Source organism: Scyliorhinus torazame, chromosome 9, assembly GCF_047496885.1.
Source record: "Scyliorhinus torazame isolate Kashiwa2021f chromosome 9, sScyTor2.1, whole genome shotgun sequence".
NCBI classification, from domain to species: domain Eukaryota; kingdom Metazoa; phylum Chordata; class Chondrichthyes; order Carcharhiniformes; family Scyliorhinidae; genus Scyliorhinus; species Scyliorhinus torazame.
This window is the reverse complement of record NC_092715.1, coordinates 248437925-248460943: the sequence shown is the minus strand read 5'-3', so window position 1 is coordinate 248460943 and position 23019 is coordinate 248437925. Positions and strand designations below refer to the sequence as shown.

Genomic DNA, 23019 nt, shown 5'->3' with positions numbered 1-23019 from the left:
ACCTTCTTCTCTCCAATGAAAACAGCCTCAAGTCCCTCAGCTTTTCCTCATAAGATCTCCCTCCATACCAGGCAACATTCTGGTAAATCTCCTCTGCACCCTTTCCAATGCTTCCACATCCTTCCTATAATGCGGCGACCAGAATTGCACGCAATATTCCAAATGCGGCCACACCAGAGTTTTGTATAGCTGCAGCATGACCTCATGGCTCCGAAACTCAATCCCTCTACCAATAAATGCTAACACACCGTACGCCTTCTTAACAACCCTCTCAACCTGAGTGGCAACTTTCAGGGATCTATGTACATGGACACTGAGATCTCTCTGCTCATCCACACTGCCAAGAATCTTACCATTAGCCCAGTACTCTGTCTTCCTGTTATTCCTTCCAAAATGAATCACCTCACACTTTTCTGCATTAAACTCCATTTTCCACCTCTCAGCCCAGCGCTGCAGCTTATCTATATCCCTCTGTAACTTGTAACATCCTTCCTCACTGTCCACAACGCCACCGACTTTAGTGTCATCTGCAAATTTACTCACCCATCCTTCTACGACCTCCTCCAGGTCATTTATAAAAATGACAAACAGCAGTGGCCCCAAAATAGATCCTTGTGGCACACCACTAGTAACTGGACTCCAGTCTGAACACTTCCCATCAACTGCCACCCTTTGTCTTCTTCCAGCTCGCCAATTTCTGATCCAAACCGCTGAATCTCCCCGAATCCCTTATAGGTCTGCTCCCCAGCTCTATCTGGTGGTAGACTATAGTATCACATTAATTCTTAATGTGCCAGACATTACACATAATGTCACAACCATATCCACAAGAAAGGTCAGACAGAGCCTTGGATTGATACAAGAGCAAAATATTACGGGTGCTAGAAATCTGAAATAAAATCAGAAAATGTGGGAAATATTCAGTAGGTTGTGGAGAGAGAAGTTCAGAGCTGACATCTCAGGTCGATGACCTTTCATCCTTTTTTTTAAAAAGCAGCTGACAAAAGTTCTGCGGAATCAGCACCACTGAGTGGGGAAAAGCAAGTTTGTCCTCATAGTTTCTCATACATGGGTTTACAAATGTTCCGCACCCAGTAAAACAAGTACAACTTTCACACTATCCTCAATCTTCCAGGAAGCACATAACATTCATGCCTGTCCACAATCATCATTCAAGCACACACCTAGCACGACCTTCATTATTGGTTGTTTGCACATTTCTATGGGGGCTGGATATTGGGCTTCTCTGAGGACAGCACTTATTGGAAGGAGAGATGCACTCTGGCAAAAGGAAGGAAACGTGCAGAAGGACAGATATGGCTGCAGAAGACACTGGGCGATCACCCAGGTTTTCTGACAATGCCATTTCTCTGTCCTTGTGCAGGCAGCGGGCAGGACAAAGGAGATCTTTTATCCTTCCAGAGAACACCTTCATTGGTATTAGGAAGAGATGGCAAAGGAAATGAGTGCCAGTGATCACCAATGTTGGTTTAGCTGATAAAAATAGGAAGGTCTAAAGACTGGATATTACTTCACTGGATAATTATTACCTGAATTTCATCAGTACCACCAAGAATGAAAATATCCTTGGCTTCACGATGAGGAAGGACCACAAACTCAGTCATTTTCCATCCATCTTCCACCTAAAAATAAAACATTTATAAAACACCATGAATTAAAATAATAACATTAGATCACAGACATTACATCAAATAAAAGTGTTATCTCAGAATAGGCTTTTGCATTTATCCTCATTAAAACAGGCCTGCTATTTGAAAACGTACCTACTAGGGCATAAATTAATACTCGCTAATATATTTGAAATTACAACAGTACAGATTGACCGCTAGCTCAAGAAAATGTTGTGATGCTCTTAACAAAGGGTAGAAGCTATTCAAGTTTATATTGGATATATAGTAAGATACCCAGTGCATTTTATTTGGGAAACGTGCTTAGGTTAAGCCATTCCGGTTTAGATACAGAACAACCATTTTCAATTACAGATACTGTTGAGACCAAACGGCCAGTGGCAGCCTGCAGACAAACTCCATTGGCTGTTTGCACTCAACTTTCCGGTGTCAGATCGTCAGGGGCAAGGAGCAGAGCACTGCGGGTGAATGAAATTTCAAAACAAAGGAAATATCAAAGCAGACTCCTGGAATAGGGAGACAAAAAGTCAGAAAACAAAATCCACAGACAAAAACAGAGAGAAAGAAAATCTAAGGTGGAGGCATAAGTCTGTGGTCACACAGTGACTCAGCATCCAACCTTCTGGCTGCAGTGGAACTGGCTTGTGCAACCAAATAGGATGCATTGCATTGTTAACTACCCTGACGTTCTATCCTTCATGCAGCACTATTCTTTTTTTAGCTAACCTTCACACATGTACTTTTTTTCCCTTTGGGGAATAGTGGGGAAGTGGTTGAAGAATTCTCGAGCTGATTATCAGCCTGTTGAACCATGTTATGAAAATTCCTTGCGTGGTCAACAGATCCTGGCAATGGACTTGAACCTGGAGCCTCTGGTCCAGAGGTAGGAACACTAGCACAAGAGCTCCTTGGCAGTGTCTTTGAAAGCATGACATACTGAGGTGCTGATGAGGAAGAAAATAATGCTACAGTTAGTCAGACATTCTTTTTGATGCCACCAAATCCACTGTCCTACTTTCCTTTGGAGACAAGAATTTCCACATAAAATAGACCTTCCGTGTCTGTAGATTAGGTTTGAGGATATCACTTTGACAAAGTTCTCAAACAATTTGATCGGCATTACTCTCCGCAACAAAATTAAAACTTTGAGCGCTATATATTTTGCATGCGCACCCAGAAAGCAGGCAAGGATTTGATAATAATGATGTTTATTATTGTCACAAATATGCTTACATTAACACTGCAATGAAGTTACTGTGAAAAGCCCTGAGTCGCCACACTCCGGCGCCTGTTCGGGTACAGTGAGGGAGAATTCAGAATGTCCAATTCACCTAACAAGCACGTCTTTCGGGACTTGTGGGCGGAAACTGGAGCACCCGGAGGAAACCCACACAGACACAGGACATGGGGAGAATGGGCAGACTGCATAGACTGTGACCCAAGCCTGGTATCAAACTTGGGTCCCTGGCGCTGTGGAGCAATGGTGCTAACCACTGCGCTACTGTGACGCCCAATTTTCACACTGACTTGCGATTGAACGTGCAGTAGTGAAATTTTAGTACCCTCCAGTCATCAATGATCCGTGATCAGAACATGTTCAGGATCTCCAACAATAAGGTATGTGAGAGGTATCTTAGAGAAACTGAGCTTCAACTTGATGATGCTATCAAAATACGTCACGCTAGCGAGCTTGCAGCAAAGCTGATCAGCACATTGAATCTCCAGCATTTTGGCACAAAGGTAGAAGAGGCGGCTGATGCCATTAGTGTAGGGACGCACTCAAATAAAAAACGTGCTTCCAGCACAAGCGGCCATTTTGAGCAGCCGACCCGATCCTCCATTTCATGTCCACGACGCGGCAAACAGAATTTGCCATGGCAATATCTAGCGTTTGGAAAGATATGCTCCAATTGTAACGGCAGAAATCATTTCTCGACACCATGCTTTTCCAGGAAAAAAGCAGAACAAACAAAAGTTATCAACACTGTTGATGAAGTGTGCTTGAGGCCACATTTTTGTCCACCTGATTTCCAGTGAAGACAAGGATATTCAAGGCATGCTACATGACAATGCGTTCTTGACAATTTGCAGCAATTGTGAATTAAATACAAATACTCAAAAAGACAAATGGACAGTGCCATTAATCATTAGTGACAGATTAATAACATTCAAACTCGTCACAGGTGCGAGGGCCAACCTTATCAATTGATCAGATTTAAAAGAGCTGAGAATGAAACCGCAAGTAGTAAACAAAGCAGTATCAGTATTGTTAAGAGACTACAACGGAAATTAAATTATGACATTAGGAGCATGCGAGCTCGATGTCAATGTGAAAAACAGAGTTTACGCTATTAGATTTTCCATTGTAGCGGTGGAACGCAAATCTCTGCTAGGAGTAGAAGCGTGTGACGGACTTTGGCAAGTTACAGTGCAGACACCACTGCAACCAGACAATATGCATCGGTAGATTCCATATTGAAAGAATTTCCTGAAATATTTCAAGGCTTTGACACTTTACTGCACAAGTAGAACATCCAATTAAAGGAGAAAGTGAAGCCAGTGATTCACACACCGAGACTTGTACCAGCTCCATTGAGAGATAAATTGAAGGCAGAGCTGGAAAGGATGACAGCTTTAGGCATAATTAAACACATAGAAGAACCCACAGACTGGGTAAACTCTATCGGTTATGTCAGGATAAAAGAAGAAACCACCAAAGACACAGACTTACAAAAAGTGAGAACATATCTCCACGAAGGATGGCCCAAAGGATCCTGCTCAAGTTTTTATAATGTGAGAGCAGAGTTTAGTGATGCAAATGGATTGTTGCTGCGAAAACAATGAACAGTAATTCCGCATGCATTAAGGTCGGTTGTTCTTCCATGAAGGGAACACGGGAAGAAAAAGCGCAAGTAAAGATCTGAAGACACAGTCTATTGTCTGGGCGTTATCTGAGATATTGACGCAATGGTAAAAAACTGCACATAGTGCAGGAGATTGAACAGCTGCATACAGTGCGGGAAGCCAAAAAAACTGCACACGATGTAGGAAGCTTTGGTTCAAACTGCTGAAAGACTCCAAATGTAGAGAGGCAACCGTTCTTTCAGAAAAGGAGGCAGAGGAGGTTTGAGGGCAAATCTACAAAGAGGTTTGATGATAAATCCGCGAAAAGACTTCAATCATAGCAGCCAGATGACACAGTCAGACTGGAAGATTCTAAAGGGAATAGATGGTCAAGGTATGTGAAAGTACTGTGACAAGCAAGTCCAAATTTGTATACAATCATCACTGATGAAGGCGTTGTCTTAAGGAGAAACAGAAGAGCTCTGCTGAAAGTTCAGCAACCTTCTGTGATGCAACCACAAGAAGAAGTGCTTCGTCGTGCTGAGCAAGCTCAAGAAGATACAGTCCAGCATACAGGGGCACAACAACAAGATACAAACACAATGATACACGAACAACAAGTAGCATCCACAACTTCAAAGGAAGATGAAGTAACTTCACAAGTTCATCTGCCACTCAGAAGATCAACAAGGCTAAGACGTAAACCTGAAAGACTGAATTTGTAACAGACTGTAACAGGTGTAAATATTTATGCATATTATACTGAATTGTAAAAATGATCTAATTAATGTAACATTTCCAAATGAAAGGGGGTGTGATGTTATGCATAAGCAATCTTATATATAATAATGTGCACAACCTCCGACCACCAGGTGGCAGTATACCACATGACTGTGCCTAGGGAGTTAGGAGTAAGTCGTGTTGGTGGATAGGCATATTTTGCAGTAGCTCTAGTATAGTTAGTTAGTGTTAGTAGTTTGTTATATATTTATACCAGTTATCTTTAGCACGCAGTTGTTTCATAATAAATTATTTTAACTAGTCAAGAACTAAATGTTCTGAAGTGCATCATTTACACCGGTCAGTCAACAGAATATGAATACCAGTAACCTATACACAATACATGAAAACCCTAGTGAGATGGCAAACTGATATTTTCTGGTAGTAAAGTTGTGTCATGACTTAATTGAGAAATAAACTACGATCGGATTACTAGTTGTGATGCGGTGAACAAATCCGATGGCCTACATTTATTAGCTGTAAAGTCTTTAAATAGACAAATCTCTCACCTTTTTCAAAATAGTTTCCAATGCAGCTTCACCAGAGGCCTGCCCTGACAAATTCTGAATTTCCTCAGCATGATCAAAAGCATTAAGTTCTATTAGTCGAGCCAGAGTTACAGGTTCGAGTACATCGATCAGTTTAGCACCAACGGTGTGTTCTATTAATTCCCAGTGCCTGTGCTTCAGGAATGGGTTCCTTAGATCAGTGATTACAGGAAGCTGTAACATGACAGTAAAGTAAAATGTTGAATATATTTCAGATAGAATTCAACTAGTCTATGCTATTGTTTAATGCCACATGAGCCTCCTCCCATCCAATTTCACCTTAACCTATTAGAGCAGCCTTTTATTCCTTTCTCCCTCATGTATATATTTACATTTCCCTCAAATTCATCCATGTCATATACCTCTGCTACTCCAGTTGGTAGCAAGCTCCATATCCTAACCAAAGAGAGTCAAGACCTTCTCCTAAATCCCTTCTGCGGAAGAAAAAATCGGAAATCTTGGGACAGTGGCAAACATACCGGCGGAGATTATGCATCTGCCATCCACCATCAGCAAGAACAGTGATGCGGGTGGAAAATCGCGCAAGAATCCAGAAAAAAGATTCTCGCCAGCGGGGTCCCGTTTCCTGATTTTTCACACCCCTCACCGGTGATATAACGAGGCTCACACCCACAAAGAGCATGGACCTCGTTTTAATTGATTTACAGACAATTTAATCCCATTACCGAGCCCCCCCCCCCCCCCCCCCCCCCCGCCCACTACATGATTCCCCCCTCACCTCATGTTCAAATCTCACTGACATTACGTTTGCAATGGGTTTGGAAAAACGGGAATCAGTCTGGGGATCCCCCTGGGGTCGCAAAGGTAAGTATAGTTCCTGGGGGAGAGGGAGGGGAGGGGGATTAAGGGAAATGCCTGGGCAGTGCCAATCTGGCAGTGCCAATCTGTGCCGGGCAGTGCATGGCAAATCCTCTGTGAAGGAGCCCCAGATGCTTCTGGTGGGAGTGGGGTGGTGAGAGCCCCGAAGGCGGTGATGGCGGGGGTGGAGGGGAAAGGATGCTTGTGGATGTAGTTCCCCCATATCCGGGAGGGGGGTGCTATTTTCTGTGCAGCTCAGAGCGCCATTTTTAAAGGGCAGACCGATCTCTGTGGAGACGGCCTTGCTGGCCCTATCAGGCCCCGTCCCGCTGCAGTAATGGCGTCAGCCACGCCCCCTGAATTTTTATTTTCAGAGAGTCTCAAGACCTGGACTACAAACTCAGCTGTGCCGTTGGAGAGCCACACCCTGGGTTCCAGTCAGAGCCTGACACTTTGACAAAATATGGGAAGATTTCGCCCACTCGACATAACTTCCAGGCTCCCCAGCATCGGATTTAGAGGGTACTGCAAAGCTGCACAGGGGAATCCTTTTCGGAACGTCCCAGGTAAGCATCTACACAGCAATTGTCCAGAAGGAACTTCCCCTGGACCATTGTGGTGCTCTGGGAACCATCCGATAAAGCAATTTAAATTGTTAACTTTGGATTGTTCCGCCAGGGCTGTGTTAATTGTTAATAATAATAATCTTTATTGTCACAAGTAGGCTTACATTAACACTTCAATGAAGTTACTGTGAAAAGCTCCTAGTAGCCACATTACGGCGCATGTACGGCTACACAAGGGGAGAATTCAGAATATCCAAATTACCTAACAGCACGTCTTTGGACTGTGGGAGGAAACCGGAGCACCCGGAGGAAACCCACGCAGACACAGGGAGAACGTGCAGACTTCGCACAGACAGTGACCCAAGCCGGGAATCGAACCCGGGACCCTGGTGCTGTGAGCAACAGTGCTAACCGCTGTGCTAAGTTGAAAGAAATAAAACCTCTTCTAACTTCTGCACAACTATTTTAAATACCCAGATCAATCCCTGCACAAGCCAAGCTCCCCACACCCCCAACTCCCGAGGGCCACTCTTTCAACCTCCTGACTAACCACCCACTCCATGATATTTTCCACCTCCTGACTGCCCCCTCCATGGGATTTCCCCCCACCCCATAACCCCCAGTGGCACAGGACTCCCCCAACCCATGGCTCTGACTCTCATCCCCTACCTGACCCAACCCAAACCAATCTGACCAGCGTCCCATCTGGACCAAACCACCCGGCCCTAACACAATGCCCCAACCTGGATGGACTACCCAACTTAACTGGATCTCACTCCCCTTGATCAAGCTGGAACCCCTCTATGATTCTTCCCTGAGATGCTCTCTGACCTAGCTGGGCCTCCATCAACCCCCACACCCTACCCTCCGACCCGACCCGACACCCACCACAGCTGGACCCACCAACCCAGATCAACCCCAACCCCAACCCAACTCCCTGACCCAGCTGGAGCCCTTTGCCTATCCCCTGACCTAACCTCCTGCCTGGCTCGACCCTGTCCCCAACATGATCTGACCCCATCCCAGACCCACCCCATCCCCATCCCCCTGTTTCCACCCTCCATCCCCTAATATCCAACCCCTCCAGCTCCCTCCAATGTCCAACCACCCCCGCTGATTCCCAAACCCCCATATCCCTACCCAATGTCCAACCAGGACATCAATTCAAACCAGGAACATTGACGATTGGTCAAGACATTTCCATAGGGAATAAATCAAGGGATGGTTGTCCCCTAAGCTTTTGTTTGGTTGAAAAAGGCACAACATGGACAAGTTCCTTTGGTCTTCAAAGGACAGGACCCTTGTGTGAATATGTACCATTCAGGCATGCTTACATGAGCCATATTGTGAGCCTGACTGATTCAATTTTTAAATTTGAATAAAAGATTGGCAGTTAACCGTTCCCTGGTGCATTCTCCAAGACAACACCACTACCAATCAGAGTCTATTTGCCAAACAACCAGCACTCTCGTCTCATACAGTGTAAACCTTTGTTCGCTTTATGAGTGAACTATCCTGATGAGTCCATAATGAAAAGCTTCAACAGTATGTCTATTTTTTCAGCAACACGTAATCTATTTTCTTGAGCCGCTGGTCCCCATGCATACACAGTAAGAAGTCTTACAACACCAAGTTAAAGTCCAACAGGTTTGTTTCAAATCACTAGCTTTCAGAGCACTGCTCTTTCCTCAGGTGGGTTCCAGAAACATATATACAGACAGAGTCAAAGATGCAATACGATACTTTGAATGCAAGTCTTTGCAGATAATTAAGCCTACCAGGTCCAGCCAGAGCAACTGGAGAGAAGGATAGTCGCAGGTTAAAGAGGTGTGAATTGTCTCAAGCCAGGGCAGTTGGTAGGATTTTGCAAGCCCAGGCCAGATGATGGGGGGTGAATGTAATGCACCATAAATCCAAGGTCCCGGTTGAGGCTGTACTCATGTGAGCGGAACTTGGCTATAAGTTTCTGCTCGGCGATTCTGCGTCGTCGCGCGTCTTGAAGGCCGCCTTGGAGAACGCTTACCCGAAGATCAGAGACTGAACGCCCTTGACTGCTGAAGTGTTCCCCGACTGGAAGAGAACATTCCTTCCTGGTAATTGTCACGCGATGTCCGTTCATCTGTTGTCGCAGCGTCTGCATGGTCTCGCCAATGTACCACGCTTCGGGACATCCTTTCTTACAGCGTATGAGTAGACAACGTTGGCCGAGTTGCACAAGTATGTACCACGTACCTGGTGGGTGGTGTTCTCACGTGTACCCATGTCGATGATCTGGCACATCTTGCAGGGATTGCCATGGCAGGGTTGTGTGTTGTCGTGGTCGCTGTTCTGAAGGCTGGGTAGTTTGCTGCAAACAATGGTTTGTTTGAGGTTGCGCGGTTGTTTGAAGGCAAGTAGTTGGGGTATGGGAATGACCTTGGCAAGATGTTCGTCTTCATCGATTACATGTTGAAGGCTGCAAAAAAGATGTCCACCCCATGCATACAGAGTGAGTTCCCATCACCAAATGTCCGCATTAAGTAAAATGAGGGCACAGAGAAAAAAATAATCTTCATTTTTAGGTCTTGGCTTCTTTTCTGAAACTATTGAGGAAAATGAAGTTACGGCTGGGTCTTCTTTTTTCTTTTACAGAGTTTAGAGGTTACGATTACCATTAGTTGAGGGTTTACTGCCACCCTTCTCCTGGGCATCAACAGGGATGGTGGAAACAGTGACAGTACATGGGCATGTCCCCGCCATCATCTATCTACTGCACAGAGGTAAGAGGCAACCAACTACATTTCCAGGAGGAGTGAGGCAGCCGTACTTCTTGACTTTGCCTCCTCTTTGCTTCCATCCTACTTGACAGCAGATGGCATAGTGGAGCAAAATTAAAGCCAAGATTTCACTTCATGCTGAAAATACACAATAAATTTTCAGTACGTAACGTTCCACAAACGTTTGGGGAAAACAAAGTACCTTTTGTCTCATCTGCTCCACATTATCTTTCAGTGTCGCCGCCACAGTATTTGAGGGGAGACCTTTTTCTAATTGATTCACAAATTTGCTGTATTTTGCGACTTCGCCTGTTAATTCTTCTGCATCTATGGTTTCAAATTTAAGCTGTGGGGAAAATAGAAGGATAAAAAAGACAACAGGATGTCAGTATTGTTTTCTTTTCTGTGTCAACCTGTAGAAGGAATCACACCCCATTAACGTTTCAACAATTAGCTTCTTTACATAAGTGCAGACATTGAGCATAAAGGCAATCTGTTATTTCAAAATGACCAGGATTTTGTTCCTGTTTGATATTTTGAAATGTACAATTCAACAACTCCTTTTCAATTTCCAACTGGAACAGGCTGGTACTGTTTAAATTGGGCGTGATCGAACCAAAAACAAACAGAGTGCATTCTGGGCAGGGTTAGAGGGGTCGTTCCTGGTAGTGGTAGTACTGGGAATGCCCACGCTATCTAACGGGACTCTATTGTTTTTTTCGGGCCTCGACAGGGAACGCCCCACGAAGGCTGCACTCTGCCGCATTGCCTGCGCTGAGGAGCTCCACAGACTCCTCCAATACCCCAGCTCACCTGTTGAGGGGTCCTCGAGCCCTCCGCACCCTACCTCACATGGGCAGGCCACCCCTGGGCCGGGGCCCGATCCCAGGTGTTGGCAAAATGTCACCCTGGGGGTGTCAGGCTGGCACCCGGGTGACACTGCCAGTGTGTCAAGATTGCACTGCCAGGGTGCCAGACTGGCAGTGCCAGGTACCTGGGTGGTATCAGCAGTGTCAGGGTGCCACCCTGTCCAGATACCCGCCACCTGGGTGCCTCTGATCGCCTGGGAGGCCCACCCTCCCCCCAAGTACCGGTACGCCTGGTCCCCGTTTATGGGGACCAGTACTAATTGACGCTTGGCTGGGGTCTCCTCACTGAGGCAGGTAGATCTGGGAGCTGGTTCTCTCTGGCGAAGGCAGAGTTAAGTGGGTTTTAAACCTTTAAAAAGGTTGTGTGTGTGTGTGGAGCTGTGTGGTGGGTCCCCTGGTTGGGGGGGGGGGGGTCATATGTGTGGGGGGGGTCTTGTGCAAGGCTGGGTCTGTTTTTTTTAAATAGTTACTCTGGAATTAGAAGAGAGATTTTTTCCTCTAACTCTTTCAGAGTAACTTCCAGGATAAAACTGACAGAACTGAAGTTAGCAATTTAAATGACAAATGTGATACAATGCATTTTGGTGGGCCTAACATAGAGGGGACATATACAGTGAATGGCAAAACTCCTAGGAATATAGAAAGTCAGAGAGATCTGGGCATGCAGGTCCACAGATCCTTGAAAGTGGCAACACAAGTGGACAAGGTAGTTAAGAAAATATATGGATTACTTGCCTACATTGGACGGGACAGCGAGTATAAAAATGGGCAAGTCATGCTACAGTTGTATAGAACCTTGGTAAGGCCGCACTTGGAATATTGTGCACATTTCTGGTCGCCACACCACCAGAAGGATGTGGAGGCTTTGGAGAGGGTGCAGAGGCGGTTACCAGCTTGTTGCCTGGTCCGGAGGGTGTTAGCAATGCGGAGAGGCTGAATAGACTCGGGCTGTTTTCATTAGAAAGTCGGAGGTTGAGGGGCAACCTGATAGAGATCTGCAAGATGATGAGGGGCATGGATAGAGTGGATGGGCAGGCACTCTTTCCCAGGGGAGAGGGGTCAATCACTAGGGGCTTGGTTTAAGGTTCGTGGGACAAAGTTAGAGGAGATGTGCGAGGCAGGTTTTTTATACAGAGGGTGGTGAGTGCCTGGAATGCACTACCAGAGGAGGTTGTGGGATCAGATACAAAAGGCATCTCAACAAATACATGGATAGGATGGGTATAGAGGGATACGGCACTAGGAAGTGCTGAGGGTTTTGGCCAAGGGTGGTATCATGGTGGGAAGACTGAGGCGTGGGGGGTAACATCTAGTTAATTGCTATTGTATATTCTCTTTTTGCACTATGTTAATGTTCACTCTATTTTGTTATGTTAGGATTATTACTATTTATTATGAAAAATTTTGCAAAACTTTAATTAAAATATTTTATTTTTAAAAAGGGTAGTATCATGACCAGCATAGGCTTGGAAAGCTGAAGGGCCCGTTTCTGTGTTGCATTGTTCTTTGACTTCTGTCAGATGGATCCCAGCCCAGAGGAAGTTAGCACTTTTGGGCAATTGCCAGGGAAACTCTTACGTGTAAAGTACCTCAGGGGATTCCCCAGCACAGCATTGGGTTACTCCCTAAATGTAACCCTCGGGCACAGACAAGTTATGAGTTGATATTTCATCAAAGAAGTCTGTCCCTTTGAGAGCCACAAAGAATCCAGCACAAGTGTGTAGAGTCAAACAGAAAGTAACTTTATTTACAACAGTACGTACACAGTACCAGGAGTTCACTACTGGTTCCATCTCTAGTCAGTGCCACACTGGCCAACTCTATTTATACAGCTGCACTGCTAATGATTGCCCCCCTCCCCACCCCACCCCTCACTCGGGGAGGTCATATTCCCCAAGAAACATGGGGAAACCAATTGTCCCCATCCAATAAGATCGGGGTAGGTTATAACAGTCCTCATAAATATAAACGCAACAACACATTGGTCTTCTGATGGTTTCCACAAACATGATCAACTTATTTCCGTTCATGAAGTGATGCACTTCATCAAAACTTGCAAGGTACCTTCAGTAAAACAGTACAGTCAACAAAAGCTGCGGAATATAAAACACATTTGGTCTGCAGGAACTACTTAACATATTTGCTCATGATGATGCAATTTTGTAATTATCAATTTAAAGAGATTTCCTCCAGGGATCCTGCGCATCTATAATTAGACACGAGGCATGAACTAAAAGTAATGAAACTACCTGAAGCCATTCATCCACACGGACATCCCAGTCATTGAGAGAATTCCAAAGGAGCTGCTTTAGCTTCACATCAGCATGCACTTCTTCCAGCAAATCAAATTTAGATATCTCGACCTGTTTGCAATAAAGGTCAGATGATAGCACAACAAAAATAAAGCTATAAATTAGAACTGATGCCACAAAATAAGTGCCCTCAATAAACATAATTGGCAGATGAATTACATTTTTCTTCATTCCTCAGTGTCATAAAATCACTGCAACTAACAGTAGTAATGAAACACCAATAATTACTGGGCAGCAGCGATACTGTGCTCACCATTCTGCTGCAGAATAATTAGCTCATAATAATAATAATAATAATCTTTATTGTCACAAGTAGGCTTACAATCACACTGCAATGAAGTTACTGTGAAAAGCCCCTAGTTGCCACATTCCAGCGCCTGTTCAGGTACACAGAGGGAGAATTCAGGGTGTCCAATTCATCTAACAGCCTGTCTTTCGGGACTTGTGGGAAGAAACCGGAGCATCTGGAGGAACCCACGCAGACACAGGAAGAATGTGCAGACTCCACACAGACAGTGAACCAAGCTGGGAATCGAACCTGGGACCCTGGCGCTGTGAAGCAACAGTGTTAGCCACTGTGCTACCGTGCCGCCCATACAGCTACTAACCATTGCTATATATTAAAGTCTTGGATCATTGTGACATAAGTTAATTCAGGAAAAATATCCCCAATAGTTCATGGTGTTTGATAATATTGGAGTTTGTTTTGGTTTCTCTTCCCGTACCTAGTGGTGCACTTTAATCTGTTCCCATGGTGAGGATTTTCTGGGAACAGGTTGCTAGCCTGTCACAACGAGTTTATAGATTGAGGGGTGTCACTCCACAACACGAGTGGCTGACCAGGTGTCTCTCACACTCTTCCTGTCTGCCATTGGAGTGTGGAAAGGATTTTGCAGTTGATATTCAACCTGCTGCTCGCGTTATGGCCATCAGGTCTTGGGGCGGTACTCAAACTCGGAGCTTCTGGCTCAGAGGCAAAGACGCTAGCCACTGCGCTACAAGACCTATATTGGAGTTTACAAAAATACAAATATAAAGCATTTTGCTGATTATTTCAAAGCATTATCAAAAAGGTAAGGGTCATGTTGACTTTGTATGGAAACATAAAAGTGGTGAACAATGCGGCAGATTTCTAAGTTGTCATTCAGACAGCTGTCGCAGATTATCCACCCACGAGAGAAACTACCTCATTTTAATTGACAATTAGGAAACTGGGGCTGGATTCTCCATTATTGGGACTATGTCCCCAAGCCAGCAACAAAACTGTGGAGTTTCACTGTCATGAAAGGGCCACAAATTCCTAGCCCTGCAGGGGGCTAGCAGGGACCCGGCGTAGATCTTGCAGCTTTTGTTGCAGATACTGGTTCCAGCACTTCTGGGTCAGAGACCGCACATGGTGGTGGCTTCCAGCGGCCACAGCGTGCTCCATGGTGGACTCGGATAGCGGAGTTGGACCCGAAAAATAAAACCCAGATGGGCCACGCGGCCAAACCTGTCCGCTCGCACAAACATTCCCCTGCCGCCTGTAAAGTCCTCCTGCCATCCCATCCGCCGCCCCCCAATCAGGGCGGCCGCGGACTGAGTCCGCAGCCATCACGCGGGTGTCCCGACCGGCTGGACCATATTAGATCCACGCCATCGGTATATCGGCTGGTTGGGGAAGGAAAATGGCAGAGTGGGCCTCTGGCAATGACCCCAGGTAGGCCCTAGGCATGCGACATACTCCCTGAGTACGCCGCTTTTCAGGGCCCGCAGAATCGAGGAACCGGCGACGGTCCCAATTCCTTGCGGGAAAATGGATTCTCCTCCCCCGCGCCAGCCACGATTTCGGCGTCGGGGTGCGGAGAATCCAACCCGATACATAACATCAGTTATTGCCTGGGTAGCAAGTCATATCTCCATCCCATACCCTGACATCTAATTTATCAATAGCAGAATAAAAAATCTGTCATAGGAATCTGTCTCACTGTAGCTTTCAACCTAATTTGTTCTGAAAGTTTTTCTCCTGGTTTTGTACAGGCATATCCTATGTGGCATTGGTAGCCTAAAGCCTTTATTCTAATGCCTTTCAGTGTTTTTCTTTGAAGTTGTTGACTATGTTTATTGCTCAGTGAAGGTTTCAATCACCTAATATTGCTCAGTAAAGTTAATAACCACAAATGTCTGGTGGCACGGTGGCGCAGTGGTTAGCACTGCTGCCTCACGGCACTGAGGACCTGGGTTTGATCCCAGCCCCAGGTCACTGTCCGTGAGAAGTTTGCACATTCTCCCCGTGTCTGCGTGGGTCTCGCCCCACAACCCAAACATGTGCAGGTTTGGTGGGTTGGCCATATCTTTTTATTAAAACAGTAAAAAATATATACAGGGCAAATGGTACAAACACTAATTTTGTGTTGGAGAAACAGGGTACTCTCCCCTCAGTACCATGCTAAATTGCTCCTTAATTGGAAATGTCGCTCAGGGAAGTCTACCCATGAAATTCAATAAAGGCTTGTGTTCACGAATACTGACCAGTGAAAGCTATTGCTAGATGACTTTGCTGACTGAAGCATTGGCTGAGATTACTCCACGAGGAGTAGATGGGCTGTGCTTCATTATTTTACAGCAGCATGCTACCCTGGTCAAGTTTTCCATGATATACCAACATTGGACTGTTATAACTACAGAGATCACATTTTGCAAATGACTTGGCAATAGGTTGTGCACACGCAGGATCCAGAAGAATGATTCCCATGAGATTGGATGCTGCTCCAATTCATTTGAACATATTTACAAATGATGTACATCCAACAATCTGTAGGTCATTCAAGTCTGCAGCGGACTTCTTGCTGGCTTCATGGGACTTCAAAAAAGATTGAGGACAAGTTGAACCAAGTCATGGCGACCATTGATGACGATTATAAAATGTGACAACTTAAGTGCAGTCAGCCAAAGGCAAAATCAGCACGCCTCCATGTTAATCATATTAATTCATCCACAAGAACTCAAATATTCTTGGGTAGAGAATAGCTGTCCCCTGACCCACAGCCTGTGTGTCTTTGGAGTAACATTAGATAGTATACTTACTTACGAACATATGTAGAAACTTACTAACATATGAAATAGGAGCAGAAGTAGGCCATTCAGCCCTTTCAGCCTGCGCTGTCATTCAATAAGATCGTGGCTGATCTGTCTGTATTGAGCTCCACATTCCCATCTACCCCTGATTCCCCTGCCGAACAATAATCCCTCCCTCTGCATAAAAAACATTCAGTGACCCCACTTCCACAGCCTTCTGAGGCAGAATTCTAAAGTTGCAGAACACTCAGAGAAAAGGTTTCTTCTTATTCCTGTCGTATAAACCCAACCTCTAACTTTAAGATAGTGGCCCCTAGTTTTTGACTCACCCAAAAGGGGAAGAATCCTTTCCACATCCACATCAATGCTATTCAGGATCTGATATACTTCAATCAAATGAAATGAAATGAAAAATGAAAATCGCTTATTGTCACAAGTAGGCTTCAAATGAAGTTACTGTGAAAAGCCCCTAGTCGCCACATTCCGGCGCCTGTTCGGGGAGGCTGTTACGAGAATCGAACCATGCTGCTGGCCTGCCTTGGTCTGCTTTCAAAGCCAGCGATTTAGTCCTGTGCTAAACAGCCCCATAATCATCCCTCACTTTTCTAAACTCCGGTGGAACAGGCCCAGCCTATCTACCCTATACTTTTAAGACAGCCCCACTCATTCCAGGGTATCAATCTAGTAAATCCCTTGCCAGGTGAAATAATCTTTCCTATTCACTGAATTGAAACTGGTCGTCATTTTAACAATCTGTATACTCTGCTCTCTGGTGGAAACAGATGGAGTGCCTCATCTCTCCCCATAAATATGGTTTATTTTCACTGGCAATTATTGAAAATATGTCATGAAATCATTGGAATGCAGCTAAAACCAATTACCTTGAAGTTCTTCTGGTAAGATTTATACTGAAATGCACGTTTCTGTAACTCATCCATCACAGTCTGCATATCCGCCAGTGTAGTTTTCACTTTTTCTCTGTCAGTATTGATGTCTAGCAGCTGAGGATCCTATAAAACACAACGGTAATGAATACAGATTAATAAAATGGCATGCATTATCCATAGCCAGTGAAGGAAACAACCATCACAAAGTAAAATTAATGTTGTACTATTAATTCCTGGAGTGGAGATCTGTTGGCTCACATTTTTCTTTTCATTTTGTTCTATTTATTCTATACTTCTATTACATTGCTCTTCCTCATCATATCCATATTCCTGAGATGATTGTGACACAGTTCCAATCCTTTGCCAACAATTTATTTGCGAGCAAGAGCGTGTGAGTAGTGCATGATGAAGGAAGAGGTTCATAATCGACATTTGAGAGAGAACGTACAAGTCAGGCCATGGCAGAAAGAACTTGGGGAAGATTGCAGTCAGGAACAATGGAGAAGAATCAATTTGCATTCATACAATTCCCTTCATAACTTCAGAATGTGGCTAACTGCTTCGCAGCCAATGAAAGAGGAAGCAAGGAGTTAAGACAAGGCCATGAGAGCAGACAAAATGGGCCAAATGTGGGAGGGAGTGGGGCAGGAGGGAGATGGGTGTTAGTCATGTGGGCTTAGGTGTGGCAACACTGGCATGTGGCTATATTTGATGAGATTACAGTCTAGGACTTTTAAGGACTTTGGAGGTTGAGGTCTGACAGTCTAATGGGCGTGGGAGTCTGACAGTGGGATGAAAAATAAATGGTGGGCCTTGGATAAGAGGTAACATGAGAAAGGTTGAACTGAATAGGTTGTGAGGATATTTTTAGATGGCGAGTAGGTCAGAGGTGCTAAGGGGATAAAAGGAGTCAAGTGACGTGCCCACATGTGGCAATAAATATCATCACTAAGTTCATTAGTTCTTCAGCTTATTGAAGCTGACATTACCAAACTTTCTCAGCCTCTCATAACTTTGCAGCCAAGGATATCATTATTAGTGAATCTGCAAAGAAGTCTCTCCTACTTCTTTATAGTCCTTCCCTTGTTTCTTAATCACCTCCACTTTTGTGTTCTCTGCATCCTCCTCAGGTCAGGAAGCACCTGACCGGGTCAGGCGGGTGAAAAGCCCAGTTGGCATGAACTTAGGTCAGATTGAACAGACATCTGGGTCGGCCGGAACTCTGGACAAGCGAGAGAGCAGGCTGGGTGGGAATAACCTGGATTAGGCAGCAAGAAGGCACACCAGGTCGCTTCAGATTTGGGGCGCCGTTCCTCTAGGACATTGTGGAGCTCAGCCCTCCATCCACCTTTCCCCCCGCCCCCTCCACACCAAGCTGAAACCTCCCTCCCTCCTAACCACCAGGGCATCCTTTAGCCTCATGCCCCAGAACCTCTGGGTCTTACCGTACAATGGTTCTGGGACTCCATTTGGTGCTTCCGGCTCTCCTTCAGCAATGCCTCCTCAGGCACCACCAAATATCTCCGGTCCACCATCAGAATGGCCTCCACCAACCTCAGCCTCCCCCCCCACTCCGCCCTCACCTTAGGCGTCCTAATCAAAATAAATTCCCCTCTAACCACTGCCTTTGACGCCTCCCGCATCGTAGCCACAGAAACCTTCCCCATCTTCTTATGCTCCATATAGTTCCGGATCGCCACCCCTACCTTCTTACAGACCTCCTTATCGACCAATAACCCCACATCCAACCTCCACTGTGGCCTCTGGTGGCTAGCCCCCTCCACCCCTAAGTCTACCCAGTGCCACACCAACTCTGTCCACCTCAGAAACCTCTCCATACCACCCCCAGCCACCACCCTCCAACATCCCTAACAGAGAGAAAGAGAACAAAAACCAAGCCCCCAACCCACCAACCCCCTCCCTGCCCACAACAGGTCTATCCCCCACTTCCTGTTAACTAGCCTATCCGCTGGAATGGTGGCGCCCACTCGAGCCAACTGCCTTCCCCAAACCCCCCAATCCCTCGTATCACTCCTCCATATTCCCACTTATACCCACAACCCCAATAACCCACATGTCCATGTAGAATTCCTAGTTCTGGTATGTGACCCACAGCCGGCCTGGGTAAAGCAGCCCAAACTTCACTCCTTTCTTGAACAGGACCGGTTTGATCCTGTTGAACCCAACCTGACGGTTCACCAGCTCTGCACCCAGATCCTAGTAGACACGAATAACATTCCATTCCTAGGTGCACTTCCTCATCTCTTTGCCCACCGCAGAATCTTCTCCTTGTCCAGATATTTGTGCAATCATACCACCATCTCCCTCGGCTGCTACCTTACCTTTGGCCTCCTCCGCAGCAACCTGTGCACTCGATCCACCTCGGGGGAGGTCGGCCGAAGACCCCCTCCAGCACTAGCTTCCCAAGCATGCTCGCTACATACTTCATGGCTTGCGTTCTCTCAATGCTTTCGGGCAACCCCACAATCTAGAGATTCTGCCTCTTCGACCGATTCTTCAAACTGTCTACTTTCTCCCTTCGTTTCCTTTGGCCCTCCGCCACCAGTGTAATCTCTGCCTCCAACGAGACCAACCAGTCCTCATGGTCTGCCACCGACTCATCCACTTTTTGGAGCAGGACACTCTGTGCCTCCAACCTCTGCTGCACTCTCTCGTTGGCCACACAAATCGGGCCTGCCACCTTAGCCAGGTCCTCTGTGGCCTCCTGCCTTTGTTACCGGAACTTGGCCATCAAAAACTCCACCAACTGTTCCGTGGACCACTGAGTAGACCACGGCGCCACAGAACTCTCCGCCATCTTTCCTTCTGTCGCACTTTGCGAAAGTTCTTGGTCTGATTGCTGCCCCGTTACAGTTGCACTCCTTGTTTGATAGGGCTGAGACATGCCCACCCGAAGGAGAATCCTTAGCTCTATCTGTTCCTGTACTTTGTACCAGCAAACAACCCCATGGATAGGTAACAAGGACCAAACAATTCTACCTCAAGCAGAAGCCACCAAATGTGTGACCACTCACTCCATGGCCGCCACTGGAAGTCATCAAATGTTTGACTGTTATCAGAGGGCTCATGAGTTTGGTCCCTCGTGGATACTGGGTAAGGGCACATGGAGGAAGGATGGAGAAGGATGCGGGTTGTGTGTGGGGGGTGGGGGGTGGGGGGGGGGGGCAGTGATAGTTGAGGGGTAGGATGCCAAAAGCACATAGGAAGAACTGTCCCAATGTCCAAGTGAACGGAAGGTGACCTTCTAACCTATCAGTCTAAGCATCGCCTGCCTCTATTTTCACCTCAGGCCTGCTACAAAAGGCAGGGACCTCAAATTCAGCCCGTCCCTACCACCCAACCAAGAAGATAGTGGGTGAGCAGTGCCAGTCAGGAGGCAATGTTGGGAAAGTCTCTACTCACAATTGCTGCTTCAAATAGGAAAATCCGGCCCATATATTGGTCTGTGATCTAAATTGCAAAACCAACCCAATACTTTGCTTAGTTTGCAAAACCCACCATAATCACGAACTGGAAAGTTGGATAAGGAAACCGCTTCAAATTGTATAATTTTGGCCACTTTATGTGGCTGCACTGGCATAGGGAGGCTCTCCCACCAGTTGTGTATGTTAGAAAATTGGGTTCATTGACTAAATGATCAGCAAACCAAGAGCACCATTGACCATCATGGACACCTACATTTTTGAATTCCACAATGGTGTGCAAGGCGAACCAGTGCAGAAGGAGGAAAAGTTTAAACTCTTTACATTTGTTACCAATGTATAATTAAAAGAAACCTGGAAAAGCAAAATATGAGCTGATGATGAAGATAACAATTATTGACCTACCTGTTCTTTGATCCTCACTGCTCGGACTTCTTCATTCAGCACGTCTATGTCTTTGTCCATGCAGCGACATAATTTGACAACATTGCTGTCTCTTTCACTTACAGCCCTGTCAATTACAGTGCGAACTGTATTTATCGAAGGTTTCAGAGTTGCAAATACAGCAAGGTCCTCAGGAGGTGTGCCAATCTTGTACTTCTCGACCAGCTGGTACATCATTACAACAATGTTCGATTCTTCCTCTAAGACTTCAATCTACAAAAACAGTCAGCATCTGTGTTACTCAAGTTATTAAGCCTCCTAAGTTATTTGTTTAACGCGTGGGCTAACTTGCACCCTCGTGAACACTTTCTCCTTAAGTGTATCCAGTTGCGTCCCATGTTTTATGCTTTACAAACAGTTAAACAATCCAAGTTCCCACTATCTTGCAGCACATCCTGTGATTCAAATATGGAAGCACATAATGATATCCTTCACTAGCAGTGCCAGAACATTGGGAATGGTTAAAAACCTAACCCCAGTCTCAGCTGAACAATTGCAAAATGCAGTACGAACTTCCTCTTCAGTTGGTGGAAGAAAGATATGCGATAGTAAAGAGGAAAAGCTGGGAGTGAGGGGGGTTGGAACTATACTAACTTTACAATATACATTATGAGAAAAAACCTGCAGCGTACCCTGTCCTGCATCTCATCAAGGAACAGCAAGTTATTCACATATTCCATGGTGGCAGTTGGAATAATTTCGAGTTTATATTCAGCATCCTGTACTTCGTGAAGAATAGCATCGGTCTTCATCTTGGCAAGAACTGGAAGAATCTCATTAATAGCCTAACCAAAATAAATCAAAACAGTGTAATAAGGATTATCAACAAGAATATTACATATCCTTCCTGTATGTTGGAACTATTGAGCTGTTGTCCTATTATAAATAATCAGATTAACATTTATTTCAGGCTTTTTTAATTATATATAATATAGGATCATACAAATTAGGTGCAAGAGTATGGCCACTCGGCCCCTCAAGCCTGTTGCACCATTCAATAAGATCATGGCTGATCTGATTTAACTTTAACCCCACATTCCTACCTACTTCCAATAACCTACCACCTCCTTGTTGATCAAGAATTTCTCCAGCTCTGTCTTACAAACATTCAAATACTCTGCTTCCACTGCCCTTTGAGGTCGAGAGTTCCAGAGACTCACAAATCTCCTGTGAGAAAACAAATTTGCCTCATCTGGATGTAAATGGGAAGGATATAGACGGATTCGGGAGACATGGCTGCAGGGTGACCAGGGATGGGAATTAAACATCCAGGGGTATTCAGTATTTAAGAAGGACAGGCAAAAAGAGAAATTAGAGATAGTATTAGACCCAAGGAAGAGGCAAACAAATTATCCAGAAAGAACAGCAGACCTGAGGATTGGGAGCGGTTTAAAATTCAGCAAAGGAGGGCAAAGGGATTGATGAGGAAGGGGAAAATAGGGTACAAGGGTAAGCTTGCGTGGAACACAAAAACTGTAAAAACCTGTATTTCTGAAGAGAAAAAGATTGGCGAAGACAAACGTAGATCCCTTCCAGTCAGAAACTGGGGAATTTATAATGGGGAACAAAGAAATGGCTGACCAACCAAAATACATACTTTGGTTCTGTCTTCACAAAGGAGGACACAAATATCAGACCAAAAATATTGGGGAACACAGGGTTTAGTGAAAGGGAGGAACTGATTAGTAGGGAAATTATATTGGGGAAATTGATGGAATTGAAGGCCGACAAATCCACAAAGCCAGATAATCTACATCCCAGAATACTTGAGGAAGTGGCCCAAGAAATAGTGGATATATTGGTGGCTATCTTCCAAGGTTTTATAGACTCTGGAAATTTTCATAAGATTGGAATATAGCGAATGTAACCCCACTATTTAAAAAGTGAGGTGAAGGGAAACAGACCAGTCAGCCTGGCGTTGGTAGTGGGGAAAATGCTGGAATCCATTATAAAAGGTTTAATAGTCGAGCACTTGGAAAAGAGTGGCAGGATCGGACAGAGTCAGCACGGATTTGCGAAAAGAAAGTCATGCTTGACAAATCTAC

The 23019-nt window shown here is 45.3% G+C and overlaps 1 protein-coding gene across 1 annotated transcript in view; it reads right to left on the bottom strand.

Moving 5' to 3' along the window:
* The window catches only part of dnah6 (dynein, axonemal, heavy chain 6), a 522203-nt gene that overhangs the window by 370499 nt on the left and 128685 nt on the right, over positions 1-23019 (bottom strand). The window contains exons 14-20 of the mRNA XM_072517256.1: positions 21607-21759; positions 20936-21187; positions 17082-17210; positions 13081-13194; positions 10165-10308; positions 5783-5995; positions 1551-1643 (exon numbers count right to left, since the gene is read on the bottom strand). Coding sequence (XP_072373357.1) covers positions 1551-1643; positions 5783-5995; positions 10165-10308; positions 13081-13194; positions 17082-17210; positions 20936-21187; positions 21607-21759 — 1098 coding nt within the window. The remainder of the gene's footprint in view (positions 1-1550; positions 1644-5782; positions 5996-10164; positions 10309-13080; positions 13195-17081; positions 17211-20935; positions 21188-21606; positions 21760-23019) is intronic.